We start from the raw sequence: 15,127 nt of genomic DNA on the forward strand, positions 1-15,127 counted from the left end.
GGAGAGACACTGTCTGCAATCTGCCCAAAACCCTACAAAATAATGTCCAACACTTCTGATAACAAAATTAACCCTGAAGTCACTAGATTTCTCCCACTATATCAGCACTCTGAAATATTCTGAGACAGAGCAAAAAGAGGCCAATCTAATAAGGGACAAAAAGCAAATTGGCAAATACAGATAAATAAGAGTGGAAATTCAGGACAGCCCCAGCCGGGGCTGACTGACCACACAAAAAAACTGAATAGAACAACAAAATCAAGTGTGAACATTAGCAGAAAAACTTAGCTTGAGCAGACTGGAACAGAGCCGAGAACCAAGACCTGACAAGCAGAAGGAATCACCAGCACCAGAGTAGGGCGTCAGCTGTCTTAAATCCAATCTGAGATTCCTGAGGTCCAATCGTCATACTCATTATCAGGTGGCAGATCTCTACTGATTAAATCAGCCTCACTACCTCCTGTTACCACCAGAGGGAGCCTGGAAGGAGAACTCACAACTGGTAGACCAGAAAATGAACTCACAACAGATACCCCTCTACAGAAGGATTTATAGGTTCACCTGTACAGAAGGATTTTTAGGTACCCCTCTACAGAAGGATTTATAGGTCCCCCTGTACAGGATATATAGGTACCCCTCTACAGAAGGATTTGTAGGGACACCTGTACAGAAGGATTTATAGGTTCACCTGTACAGAAGGATTTATAGTTACACCTGTACAGGATTTATAGGTTCACCTGTACGGAAGGATTTATAGGTTCACCTGTACAGAAGGATTTATAGGTACACCTGTACAGGATTTATAGATACCCCTCTACAGAAGGATTTATAGGTTCACCTGTACAGAAGGATGTATAGGTACACCTGTACAGAAGGATTTATAGTTACACCTGTACAGGATTTATATATACCCGTCTACAGAAGGATTTATAGGTACACCTGTACAGAAGGATTTATAGGTACACCTGTACAGAAGGATTTAAAGTTACACCTGTACAGGATTTATAGCTACCCCTCTACAGAAGGATTTATACGTTCACCTGTACAGAAGGATTTATAGGTACACCTGTACAGGATTTATAGATACCCCTCTACAGAAGGATTTATAGGTACACCTGTACAGAAGGATTTATAGGTACACCTGTACAGAAGGATTTATAGGTACCCCTCTACAGAAGGATTTATAGGTACCCCTCTACAGAAGGATTTATAGGTACCCCTCTACAGAAGGATTTATAGGTACTCCTGTACAGAAGGATTTATAGGTACACCTGTACAGGATTTATAGATACCCCTCTACAGAAGGATTTATAGGTACACCTGTACAGAAGGATTTATAGGTACACCTCTACAGAAGGATTTAAAGGTACACATGTACAGAAGGATGTATAGGTATCCCTCTACAGGATTTATAGGTACACCTGTACAGAAAGACTTATAGGTACACCTTTGTCTTATGAATCCACTTGTCTTTGTGCAAAAAAACATACAGCTGTTAAAAATAACAATTTATACACATTTCCCTAATATCTACATGACAGTCGCTGTTAATGTAAAGGGGTGGCCGCATTAAGACCACACATCAACTGTGCACTAGCATTACCGATCGCTGTGTGACCCTACCTTCAGTCCGCGTCTGAAGTGTGCTACCTTCTTGCGTGTCAGTCTTACCTAATTCTGCAGCCAGGTGCAGAGCTGTGCGCTGCTTGTGGTCTCGGGCTTTGGTGTCTGCATCTTGCTTCAGAAGAGCTTTTAAAGAGTTGACTGCATCATATTTGGCGGCATAATGCAGAGGTGTCTGGTGCCCCTTTGTTACTGCATTAATGTTTCCTACAAAATAGTAGATCAGATAAATGAGCAATGTAACATTTGATAACAGTAAATCTTTTTCTTTTTATCAAATAGTTTTTTATTAATAAGAATTCAATACAGAATATACAGTAAATCTTCCACAAACAATATATTTACAAATTGAACATCCCTGTTCCCCCCCTCCCACCCCCCCATGTAGACAGCATATATAACTCTTTTCTCCATAAGATTCCTCTTACACCGTAATTTACCATTAGTCATCCTCTTTACCCATATTGTCAATCAAACCATACAAAACAGAAATGTTCCTATGTTCGGGTATTAATGGTTTATCTACAACACCAGCATTGTAAAATATAGCACATTCCCATCAGTTAACTGTACCGTATTGTAACCAGGGATTCCACAACCTCTCATAGGTTTTAGAATTGCCTCTTTTAGCATACTGTATATCCTTTCCTCTAGCTGGATTATACAAGACACCTATTTCACAAACTCTCTCCCAGAAGGTGGTTCTTTCCTGATCCAGTTCCTCGCAATCAGCTTCCTTGCTACATATAGTAGTCTGGCTATAGCAAGCTTTGCACTATTAACTATTTCAATTTCCTCCACATATCCCAGTATGCAGACCAGTGGGTTTTTGGGTATAACACTTCCGTAAGCCCCTTCTATTCGGTCAATGACATTAAACCAGAACGCAGATAGCCTGGGACAAGTCCACATCATATGAAGGATTCCGGCATCAGACCCCCCACATCTTGGACAGTCAGAGTTGTCCCTCAGCCCCATTTTAAACATCAGAAGGCGGGTACGGTACACACAATGGATCACGTAAAGATGGGACAACCTAGCTGGTTCACTCATAGTGAGTTTGGGGACATATTCTAGGACGCTGTCCCATACCTCGTCAGTCATCACCCCAATCTCTCCCTCCCATTTGGATCTTGCTTTAAGTGGGAACCCCATTAAATGTGTATGCAATATATCTTTGTAGGTGTTAGAAATTACCCCTTTCGTAAGTCCAGCGATAAATGTAAATCTAATGTGTATATCTACAGGGTGGGCCATTTATGTGGATACACCTAAATAAAATGGGAATGGTTGGTGAAATCAACTTCCTGTTTGTGGCACATTAGTATATGGGAGGGGGGAAACTTTACAAGATTGGTGGTAACCATGGCGGCTATTTTGAAGTCAGACATTTTGGATCCAACTTTATTTTTTCAATGGGAAGAGGGTCATGTGACACATCAAACTTATTGAGAATTTCACAAGAAAAACAATGGTGCACTTGGTTTTAAAGTAACTTTATTCTTTCATGAGTTATTTACAGGTTGACATGTCTCAGAGGTTAACACGTGAGAAGCGGGTATAAATTGTGTTGATGTCTGGTGAATACAGCAGATTTCAATGCAAGACACCCTACGCAAGAAAACTGTCACCATTCCCTTTTTATTTAGGTGTGCACAACATAGAAAAAGATTTTCCAGCTTCTCCAGGAGATAAAATAACAATTGCTTTATTGAAAATATAAAATCTTCTTACCATCAAGTAAAAACAACATAAAGAGGCATATGGAGGGGAGTGCTCCCCTCCATATGCCTCTTTATGTTGTTTTTACTTGATGGTAAGAAGATTTTATATTTTCAATAAAGCAATTGTTATTTTATCTCCTGGAGACGCTGGAAAATCTTTTTCTATGTTGTGCATGCACTATACACCCGGGTCAGGGTGTTTCCGTGCGTCGGAGGTGTGATAAGGAGTGAAGAGGGGTGAGCAGAAAATTTCCTTTTGTGCATTTTATTTAGGTGTATCCATATAAATGGCCCACCCAAAAAAGTATGCCACATCATTGAACATAATGTTCTGTGTAAACTGAGGGTCCTGTTCCAATGTTTTTTTGCCCATTCTGCAAATTCAGCGCGACGATCTGGGTCACCAACCATTCCCATTTTATTTAGGTGTATCCATAGAAATGGCCCACCCTGTATTATCTATCTCATATCTATCTATCTGATATCTGCAGGTGCTTCTCACTAAATTAGAATATCATAAAAAGAAAATTTATTTCAGTTCTTCAAAGCAAAAAGTGAAACTCATATATTATATAGAGTCATTAAAGAATGAGCTATTTCAACTGTGTTTATGGCTTACAGCCAATGAAAACCCAAAAGTCATTATCTTAGTAAATTAGAATAATTAAAGGGAATCTGTCACCCTTTTTTTGCTTATCAGCTGCCGGCACCAACTTCAGGGGCTTATCTACAGCATTCTGTAATGCTGTAGATAAGCCCCCGATGTAACCTGAAAGATAAGAACAACGAGTTATATTATACTCAACCCAAGGTCCGGTCCGGGTACGGTCTTGGTCCGGTGGCTGTCACGGTCCGGTCCGGCGCCTCCCTTCTTCTAACGATGACGTCCTCTTCTTTCCTTCCCGTCGCGGCTCCTGCGCAAGTGCACTGCTCTGCCCTGTTGAGGGCAGAGCAGAGTCCTGCAGTGCGCAGGTGCCGGGAGAGGTCCGGCGCCTGCGCACTGCAGTATTCTGCTCTGCCCTCAACAGGGCAGAGCAGTGCGCCTGCGCAGGAGCCACGACAGGCAACAAAGAAGAAGATGTCACCGTTAGAAGATGGGAGGCACCGGACCGTGACACCGATCGGACCAAGACCGGACCCGGAATGTCCCTGGGTGAGTATAATATAACTCATTTTTTTTATCTTTCAGGTTACATCAGGGGCTTATCTACAGCATTACAGAATGCTGTAGATAAGCCCCTGATGTCGGTGCTGGCAGCTGATAGGCGAAAAATAAGGTGACATATTCGATTTAATAAAAACACCTGCAAAGGCTTCCTGTCATGATCCAAGGTGGATCTGACAAGTAAATGGACAAAGTGAACTTTTTTTCCTTTGGCTTGGTGCCAAAGTGGGTTGATTGCCCCCGGTGGCCATTAGAGCTATTACACGTGGTGTCGTTTGTTCTAAGTTGCCCCGGTGGTGGTGAGTGGTATTACACTTTAGTTTTAATGTGCACGTATTACAAATCAGGTGTGAGGCTCTATAAAAGAGTTTCAGGTGCGTTTGATGATCGTTGGTGATATTGATAGTTAGTCAGTCACAAGGAAGCCTGGGTGAAAGATGGAGCTGAACAAGAGTCCTGGGCAGCCCAGCCAGAGGGGACGAGTGGCAGCTATGGAGTCTGCATGGAGTGCTGGCATGGATTGGTGGAGTCCAACGATGTGGTCTGCAAGAAGGGCTGGCATGGCGTGGTGGAGTCGCAGTTTATGGTGTCAGCAGGAAGTGCTTGCATGGCTTGGTGGAGGCAGGGTTTCCAGACTACTGTATATATAACATGTATTACCTAAATTCTCCAGTTGGAGGCGGTGTATATCCAGCTGCACGTTTTATTATTTAAATTCGCCCTACTGGAGGCGGTGTTTCCAGGCTCATGCGTGTCGTGGGTTCGCCTTGCGGTAGTCGCTGCGTCCAGACACACGTGACCGTGACACTTCCTAAGCGTTTAAAAGGTCCCTTAGTCTGTTTCAGTAGGCTCCAGAATCATGGGGAACACTGCTGACTTGACAGATGTCCAGAAAGCAGTCATTGACACACTCCACAAGTATCACACTCTAGTATCTATCTATCTATCTATCTATCTATCATCTATCAGCTCAGCCAATAGCCTACATAATAAATAAAAAAACAAAAACATGCACAGGGCTCACTCTTGTGCTGTAATTAATTCCATGCTTTATATACTACACTATGAATAATTCACACTTCATCCATTGCATAATGCATTATATTTATTGTATGAACACAATGTCATGGCAGTAAATTTATGGATGAGTAGCAATAAATTTGCTCACCTCCTTGCTTTAATAAAAAGCTGACCATGTCGTCGTAATCCATTGCAGCTGCCACATGCAGCGGAGTGACTCCATATTGATCGGGCTTGTTTATATCAGCATGTCTTTTGATCAGGAATTGTGCCACTTCAATGTGCCAGCTCTTGGACACCTAGATATGAAACACACGTCACCTCCGCCCAGCAGCCACCTATGTCCATTGTTTTGGTGCCAGTAGAGGTCACCTCACCTCATGCATCACTGTCTGACCGTGTCTGTCCACTTCATGTATACTGGAGCCTTGGGCCAGAAGATTATCAATGGTCTGAAAGCTGATCTGCAAAGTAACATATGACATTCAGAAAGCTGAAAAATACAGGGAAGACAAAAACAACACATGCTTTCACCTTTGGATCACTAAGGCAAAGTAATTATAAATCAAAAAGTGGTGTACAGAGATACAGCCTGTATTTTACTCCAGAACTATACTCACAATTCTACCAGGATCAGAGATGAAATCTCAAGAATTCCCTATTGGTTCAATGTTTGGTCAGAGATTGTGCTGCTGATTGGCATTCACTACTGAAAGCGCTGTATGGTAATGTAATGTAAAAAAAAACCCCTAACTGTCCCCTGCATGAGAGGGGCTCTGATGGGTTGAATTTACACAGTGACTCCACTAGTAGAATAGTGAGTGCAGCTCTGGAGTATAATACAGGATGTAACTCAGGATCAGTAATGTAATGTATGTACACAGTGACTGCACTAGTAGAATAGTGAGTGCAGCTCTGGGGTATAATACAGGATGTAACTCAGGATCAGTATAGGATCAGTAATGTAATGTATGTACACAGTGACTGCACCAGCAGACTAGTGAGCGCATCTCTGGGGTATAATACAGGATGTAACTCAGGATCAGTAATGTAATGTATGTACACAGTGACTGCACAAGCAGAATAGTGAGTGCAGCTCTGCAGCATAATACAAGATATAAGTATACCTTACTTACTTATACCTTACTCATCTTTTTTACTATCTAGAAACACAAAGATTTAAGCAAACCATGAGAAACTTGAGAAATGTTAAAACTGTGCCTAGGATCTTTAACTTACACTAAAACCATTTGTCAGCCATCCACATTGTGAATGTAGAGGTGTGCAGCATTGTGTGACCACCACTCATATTGACAGTAAATGAAGCAGTGGTCGACTCGTACGTGCTCCCTACCGCTGTATTCACGCTGAGACTTTTGGACCCGTTCTCATGATTCATCACCTATCCTGGCTGTAGCTATGTCATAAGCGCTCTGTCTGCCCAGTGTTTCATACATAAAGCCAATTGTGACAGAAGACGAAGGGAGATACCTGCTCTCCTTCATTCTTGCTGAGATGTATGAAATATTTTAGAATGGTGAACTGATTCTTGAAGTTGGTCACTTCCTCTGGGAGATGAACAGACTCCTCACCGTTGTCGTCACATTTGTCCTCCAGGCCCACATATGTTTCAGAAGAAGTGCGACCTACATTCAGGAGGTAACATGGGAGTGAGTTGTAAGGTACTAAAAATATGCAGACATGTGGAATGCCTAGTGACGCAGATGGACGTGTGAGTTAGGGGTGGAATGGATTGTTGTATGACTTCCTTTCAGCCAAATTGGTACATACATTACGAAAGGACAGTAATTAGGTGAATCAGTAAAGCCTTTCCTCACATGGTGCAATTTTTAAGTATTTTTTGTAAACTGTGAACAGATAAAATGTGAAAATACAAATTTCATGTTTCATTTACTGGATCCACTACTGGTTTTGGCAAAAAAAAAAATGCATGTATGACGTCCACCAGGATGGCACTAGGCACAGCGTGAGCCACACATCCACTACCTGGTTTGGCAATGTCATCTTTTGATCTCTTCAGGAGAGGGATGTACTTGGTGTATTGAGTGTGTATCCATGAGAACTTTTCACCAGAAGCCATGACATGCCCCTTTAAGAGAAAAACATACAAACTGAATAAAAACCAATCAATGTAAAAATGAAGGCACTTAGAGCAGCAAGTTGACCAATTCGTGTCTGTGCCTATAAGCATTGGCAAGGTGGAATTGTTTTTAAACTTTTTATCTGACATACCTGTCCTGGACCAAAAGCTTACACAATAAAAGGGCAGGTAAGATTCACCACTCATATTTCTCGTTCGCCTTATTGGGGGACACAGAGACCTTGGGTGTATGCTGCTGCCACTAGGAGGCTGACACTATGCACAAAAAAAGGTTAGCTCCTCCTCCGCAGTGTACACCCCACCGACCGGCAGAGAATTCCTCAGTTTAGCTTAGTGTCAGTAGGAGGTGGACACGGGTCTTTTATTAGACCCATATCTACCTCGTCGTGCGTCGTTCCTTTTCAGGTTCTACGGAGGGATACAGAGTGAAAAGTCACATCTGTACTCCCACATGGAGTCTGCAAGTACGGCGTTTACTGCCACCCCATATCCTTGCAGTTCTCCGCGGCAGGACCAGCCAGACGGATGCCGACACCAAGACGTGCCAGCGACTCCAGGGGTCCTTGTCGCCAGTCTCCCTCCCACTCGCCTACCAGAGCTTGTCGGTTGGATGAGACGCAAGACTTCTTCAGACAGGTAACGGATCGTGGATGGGTGAGTATTTTTTTTTTTTTTTATATTTATTTACCTGGCTGCCCATTCCCGACGGTCGCCTCTTCAATGGTCACAGGGGAACCCCGGTTGTAGGCGCTGCGGTCGCTCGCAGTCGCCACAAGGCTATAGGCAGCTCAATGTTGCTGGGCATCCCCCCTTCCCTCCCCCCTTTCTGGGGACAGGGAGCACAGGGTTTTTTCCCATTGGGAGCGGCTTGCGACTGCAGCGTCCCACTTTTTCGGACCTCCGCGCCGACCCCCTGCTGACAGGCGGCCGCCGCAACTAATTTAGGCCCCGGCTTCAGTTCGGGCCTACCGCTGCGTCACGGCCACGCCCCTGCCCCTTTCTTCTAAGCGGGCTTCTCTCCCGCTCTTCCCAGGCCCTCCCACCGCCTGTCCTTCACCTGCCCAGCCTGTTATTGGCTAGAGCGCGGTGAATTGTTAACCCTGCGTCGTGCTCCGCCCTCCCTCCTCTCCTGAACGCGCGCTTTTTCTCAGGAAGGTGCCATTTTCCCAGCCTGTTAGCCGGGCACCAGCTCCTCACTGGATAGCATCTTCTCCAGCTGGTTTTTTCAGGAGGTCTGTCGGCCGGATTTCGCTCTGACCTGCATCCACTGACAGGTCGCAGAGCATCGCTTCTGGGGACACCGGACCGTGAGTAGCTCTGCACTGCAGACTGACCCTTCTCCGCCCTCTGTCCCCCAACCTTCCGGCATTACCTCAGCTTTTCACTATGTCTAACTCTAAGTCTGATCGTACCCGCTCTACCGCCCCCCCCTGCACTTTAGTCAAGTACTTTGCATGTTCTTCGTGCAATCGCAAACTTCCCTCAGGCCAGTCCACTCCCCTCTGCCTGGATTGTAGCAATCCAATTCAGCCTGACGCCGTCCAGGAGCCATCTGCGGCCCCAGGTGAGAGTGAGCCCCCCATGCCTGGCTGGGCCTCCTCGCTATCTCAATCAGTGGCAGACCTCACCAGGGTGTCTCAGTCCCTGGTGGCCGTTCTTGATAAGTTGCCCCTGGACTCTTCAGCAGGGCCAAGCAGGTCCCAAATTGTTCCATCTGAATCAGCCAGCGGTAGTCGCAAAAGACCCAGGCAAGATTCCCAGCCGGAATCCTCTCCTAGTCCCATCTCACCGCATAGCCCTTCTCACCAGCCTCCCTCTCGGGCCTCCTCTCCCGAGTCAGGGGAAGCGCTTTCGGACAGGTGATCTGAGGGGATTTTAGAGCTGGATTCAGACCAGGATGCAAGCATGAAGATCACAGTGCAGGACCTCATTGCTGCGATCCATCATACCTTCGATATTGCTGACTCCCCTGCGAAATCCTCAGATCAGGAGGTTTCGTTCAGACGGGCAGAAACTCCCTCCAGGGTTTTTTCCTTTCCATTCCGAGTTTGGGAAAATTTTTATCAAGGAAAGAGAGGATCCGACCAGACGCTTTCAAAGAGGAAAACGTCTCGGCATACTCTACCCATTTGCTAAGGAGCTCACGGACAACTGGTCGGCCTCTCCCTCGGTCGATCCGCCCGTGTCCAGGCTATCCAATAACACGGTTCTCCCGCTTTCAGGCGTGGCGTCCCTAAAGGATTCTAATGACAGGATTATAGAATCCCTGGCGAAGTCTGCCTTTGAAGCGGCTTCAGCGGCGGTGTGTCCAATCTTTGCTTCATCCTGGGCAGCAAAGGCCATAGCCACGTGGGCAGACGACCTTCGTCAGGGCATCTTAGATAAGGCGCAACCGGAACATTTGGCCGATCTCGCCAATCAGATCTCCCATGCTGGGGACTATCTTCTCTCCGCTTCCTTGGATGCTGCATCCTGTGCAGTTCAGGCGTCAAGCAACGTTGTTGCAATTCGACGTACAATTTGGCTAAAGGCATGGCAAGCAGACTTGTCTTCTAAAAAGTCCCTCACTAACCTGCCTTTTCAGGGGGTGCGCCTCTTTGGGTCCCAATTGGACCAGATTATTAAGGACGCTACCGGAGGCACGAGTTCACTCCTCCCTCAGTCCAAGCCTCGCAGACCCCCACTAAGGCGTCAGTTTCGACCCTTTTGGACTTTCCGCCGTTTCAATACGGCGGACAACTCCTCCAGCCAACAGAGACCGCAGGCTCGCCAGGAGAGAAAGAAAGTTTCCTTCAGACCCACTCCTTCCTGGCGACCCCACTCCTCCCAGGGCAGACCGTCCAGATCTAGATCTGGACGGTCTACTTCAGCATGACTATCATCGGGCACGCGAGGGGCCTTTCCAATTGGGAGGTCGACTTCTTTCCTTCAGGGACGTTTGGCTGGCCACCGTGGAGGACGCCTGGGTCAGGGAGGTCGTATCCTCAGGATACAAGATAGAGTTCGTCTCTCTCCCACGGGATCGTTTCTTCGAATCCCGGCCTCCAAAGGATCCAGCCTTGATCCCGGGGTTCTCTACGGCTATCGCCGCTCTCCTCAGTTCCGGGATGATTGTGCCCGTTCCCGAATTGGAGCGCTTCACGGGGTTCTACTCGAACCTGTTTGTAGTGCCGAAAAAAGACGGCGCAGTTCGACCCATCTTGGATCTCAAGCTACTCAACAAGAGGGTCCGCCTTCGCCACTTCCGCATGGAGTCGCTTCGCTCGGTCATCTCCTCCATGGAGGAGCAGGAATTCATGTGCTCAATAGACATCCAAGATGCCTATTTACATGTTCCAATTTTCTCCGGACATCAGAAGTTCCTGCGCTTTGCGATTCGACAGCACCACTACCAGTTTGTCGCACTGCCCTTCGGTCTTGCCACCGCTCCCAGAGTCTTCACGAAGATCATGGCTGCGTTGATGGCTTTGTTGAGAGTCAGAGGCCTCGTTCTTTTCCCGTACCTAGACGATATTCTGATCAAGGCTCCCTCATTCCAACAGGCTCACCAAAGTTTGTCAATCGTCCTGGACACTCTTTCCAATTTCGGGTGGATCGTCAACAGGAAAAAGTCCTGTCTGGTTCCTACCCAACGCCTGGTCTTTCTAGGTCTTCTGTTCGACACTCGTCGGTCAAGGGTCTTTCTCCCACAAGAAAAGATTCTCTCTCTGCAGCAGGAAGTACGATCGCTGCAGACCTCGCGATTCCCATCCCTCCGTACAGCCATGAGGGTCCTGGGAAAGATGGTGGCGGCGATAGAGGCAGTTCCCTTTGCCCAATTTCACGCCAGGCCTCTCCAGCAGGCCATTCTGTCGAAGTGGAACAGGTCGCCTCGGTCCCTGGATCGCCCTGTCCATCTTTCTTACCGGATCAAGCGGTCTCTCAACTGGTGGTTGTCGTCACCTCTCATTCTATCGGGTCGATCCTTCCTTCCCATTCACTGGCAGATAGTAACCACAGATGCCAGTCTCCTCGGTTGGGGTGCTGTGTTCCGCAACCACACTGTTCAGGGTCGATGGTCGGATCGGGAATCAGCGCTGCCGATCAACGTTCTGGAGATTCGAGCGATCCATCTTGCTCTGGTCCACTGGGAAAGGCTCCTCAAGGGACTGCCGGTACGGATTCAGACAGACAACGCCACAGCGGTGGCATATGTCAACCGCCAAGGGGGAACACGGAGTGTCTCAGCCCTGGCGGAGGTGTCCAAGATTCTTCGTTGGGCGGAGATTTCCGTTCCGACAATTTCCGCAGTTCACATTCCCGGCGTAGACAACTGGGCCGCCGATTTTCTCAGCCGCGAGGGTCTCGCGGCGGGAGAATGGTCCCTACATCCGGAAGTGTTTCATCTGCTCTGCCTTCGGTGGGGAACCCCGGATGTAGACCTCATGGCGTTTCGCCTCAACAGGAAAGTCCCACAATTCGTGTCCAGGTCTCGGGACCCTCTGGCAGTGGGCGCCGACGCCCTGGCCGTTCCTTGGTCCCAGTTCGAACTTCCCTACCTGTTCCCTCCTCTGCCTCTTCTTCCCAAGCTGTTGAAGAAGATCAAGGCAGAAGGACTTCCGGTCATTCTCATCGCCCCGAATTGGCCCAGAAGGTCTTGGTTCGCGGACATTGTCAACCTTCCAGACAGAACAGATCTGCTGTCTTAGGGTCCGATTTGCCACCCCAATTCTCGGCCGCTCAATTTAACGGCGTGGCTGTTGAGACCGAGGTTCTGAAACGAGCAGGATTTTCCGACCACGTAATTCAGACCATGATCCGAGCCAGAAAGCCATCATCTTCCAAGATTTACTACCGTACTTGGAAGGCCTATTTCACTTGGTGTGAGACCAATGACGTCGCGCCCATGTCCTTTTCGCTCCCTTCAGTCCTAGCGTTTCTTCAGGCAGGATTGGATGCGGGGCTTGCCCTCAGTTCCCTGAAGGGTCAAGTTTCAGCGCTGTCCATTCTGTTTCAGAGAACGTTGGCTTCCCGTCCTCAGGTTAAGACCTTTCTTCAGGGCGTGGCTCACACGGTCCCGCCGTACCGGGCGCCCGTGGATCCATGGGATCTTAATCTGGTTCTTGAGGTTCTGCAAGGTCCGCCCTTTGAACCCCTCAGGGATATTTCCCTTTCTCTCCTTTCTTGGAAGGTAGCCTTTCTGGTGGCCATCACCTCCGTCCGGTGCGTGTCGGAATTGGCAGCTCTTTCGTGCCGCTCTCCCTTTCTGGTTCTCCACCAGGATAAGGTAGTTCTGCGGCCTCCGCCCTCGTTCCTTCCGAAGGTGGTGTCCTCGTTTCACCTCAACGAGGATATCGTGCTACCGTCCTTTTGTCCGAATCCAACTCATCCCCGAGAGCGGTCCTTGAACAAGCTGGACCTGGTTAGGGCGGTAAGAGTCTATCTGTCTAGGACGACTTCCTTGCGAAAGACAGAGTCTCTTTTCATTATCCCTGATGGAGCGCGGAAAGGTCACCCGGCGTCAAAGGCCACCATTGCTCGCTGGATCAGATCGGCTATCCTGGAAGCCTACCGTGTTAAGCGTCGCGGAGCCCCTCCGGGTTTCAGGGCCCACTCTACTCGGGCAGTGGGTGCCTCCTGGGCGGTGCGCCACAGAGCTTCCGCACTGCAGCTTCGCAAAGCTGCAACATGGTCATCGGTTCACACGTTTGTGAAATTCTACAGAGTCCACACCTACGCTTCGACGGACGCCAGCCTAGGTAGACGGATTCTGCAGGCCGCGGTGGTGAGTCCGCTGGCCTTATGGAAGTTTGTTTCCCACCCCAGGGACTGCTTTGGGACGTCCCAAGGTCTCTGTGTCCCCCAATAAGGCGAACGAGAAAACAGGATTTTTGGGTTGCTTACCGTAAAATCTGTTTCTCGGAGCCTTCATTGGGGGACACAGCACCCTCCCATGTTTTACAGCTCCTGTTCTTACTTTGGTTGAATGGTTACAGTTGAGTTGTTTATGTTGTCAACCTATTCTGTTACTTCTCCTACTGCTTTCTCACTAACTGAGGAATTCTCTGCCGGTCGGTGGGGTGTACACTGCAGAGGAGGAGCTAACCTTTTTTTGTGCATAGTGTCAGCCTCCTAGTGGCAGCAGCATACACCCAAGGTCTCTGTGTCCCCCAATGAAGGCTCCGAGAAACAGATTTTACGGTAAGCAACCCAAAAATCCTGTTTTATGCTATGTGCACACAGAGTCTTTTTGCTGAGGTTTTGGAGCAGAAACTCTAAGTTTTTCTTAGTACTGTAAGCTATGGCATACCAGCTACTGTGGAATCATTACTCATAGATTGTAAGCTTGCAAGCAGGGCCCTCATTCCTCTTGGTATCTGTTATGATCGATGTGATTATTGTTATGCTGTAATGTATATCGTCTGTACAAGTCCTCTCTGAAATATAAAGTGATGCGGAATATGACGGCGCTATAGAAATAAAATTTATTTATTATTATTATTATTATTATTATTGCTGCCATAAGGTACTTTATGGGGGCCGCCCTGCTCTGAATTACATCTTCTGTATTTCCTGACAAATCAGCTACCTGCAGACACCACTAGGGGGAGCTACCTGCAGGCACCACTAGGGGGAGCTGCCTGCATACAGAATTAAAGTGTTATACCACAATCACATTACTCTTCACAATGTACTGAAATTGCATACTTATTGTTAAAATATAGACAAAGGCCAACATTACCGTTTCTTTCTTGTACCTTTATCTTCCATCATCTCCAGTTTCCCCTTTGTGCATGCAGATTCACATAGCTGAATGACCGGGCCTTTTCTTAAGAGCCCTTTACACATAGCGATATCGCTTGTAATATCGCTAAAGCGTCACCGATACTCACCTCCGACTGGCTCCCCCGCTGGCTATTGCTGATCGTGCGAGATCGTCCTGGTCCATTTCTCGTCGTCGGCTTCCTGCTGGCGCCGACGAGTGAGCCATGGAGACGGGCGGAAGACGGTCACCCTCGCCGCGTCTTACAGGTGAATACGACCGCCGACTGCTGCTGCATCACTAGTGAGATCTGACTGTTTGGCAGCTCACTAGCGACCATTTTGTGATGCACCAGCGATCCTGACCGAGTCATATTGTGGTCGGGATCGCTGGTGCATCGCTAAATGTAACGGGGCCCTTACACTGCTAAACTTACATTTCCCAGCAGCATCCTGTTTCTCCTCAGTGCTGCAGACCACTCCCTCCCTTTCCTCTGTACTCCTGACTAACGCCTTCACTTTCAGTTATCAATGTAAACAAAGTGCAGAATTCAACTTATGCTTCTGTGCACTCTCACTGCTCCTGTACTGTCCCCTGCCTGACCATTCTCTTCTGCCATTTACATCAGTATACTTGCCTGTGTGGTTTTACATCATTGTTATCTGGTTTCTTCAGAGTTCAACTCTCCTGCTCACTTGAACTACAGAGTTTGTAATGTAAGTTGCATAATG

The 15,127-nt window shown here is 47.5% G+C and overlaps 1 protein-coding gene across 1 annotated transcript in view; it reads right to left on the reverse strand.

Moving 5' to 3' along the window:
- Positions 1–7,633, reverse strand: part of LOC141101197 (uncharacterized) — a 259,136-nt gene extending 251,503 nt beyond the window's left edge. Inside the window, exons 1-5 of the mRNA XM_073590063.1 lie at positions 7,540–7,633; positions 7,024–7,178; positions 5,910–5,996; positions 5,681–5,831; positions 1,672–1,830 (exon numbers count right to left, since the gene is read on the reverse strand). Coding sequence (XP_073446164.1) covers positions 1,672–1,830; positions 5,681–5,831; positions 5,910–5,996; positions 7,024–7,178; positions 7,540–7,633 — 646 coding nt within the window. The remainder of the gene's footprint in view (positions 1–1,671; positions 1,831–5,680; positions 5,832–5,909; positions 5,997–7,023; positions 7,179–7,539) is intronic.
- Positions 7,634–15,127: the final 7,494 nt, after the last annotated feature.

This window comes from Dendrobates tinctorius, unplaced genomic scaffold (genome assembly GCF_039654945.1).
Source record: "Dendrobates tinctorius isolate UK_male_01 unplaced genomic scaffold, ASM3965494v1 ptg000116l, whole genome shotgun sequence".
Lineage (NCBI taxonomy): Eukaryota > Metazoa > Chordata > Amphibia > Anura > Dendrobatidae > Dendrobates > Dendrobates tinctorius.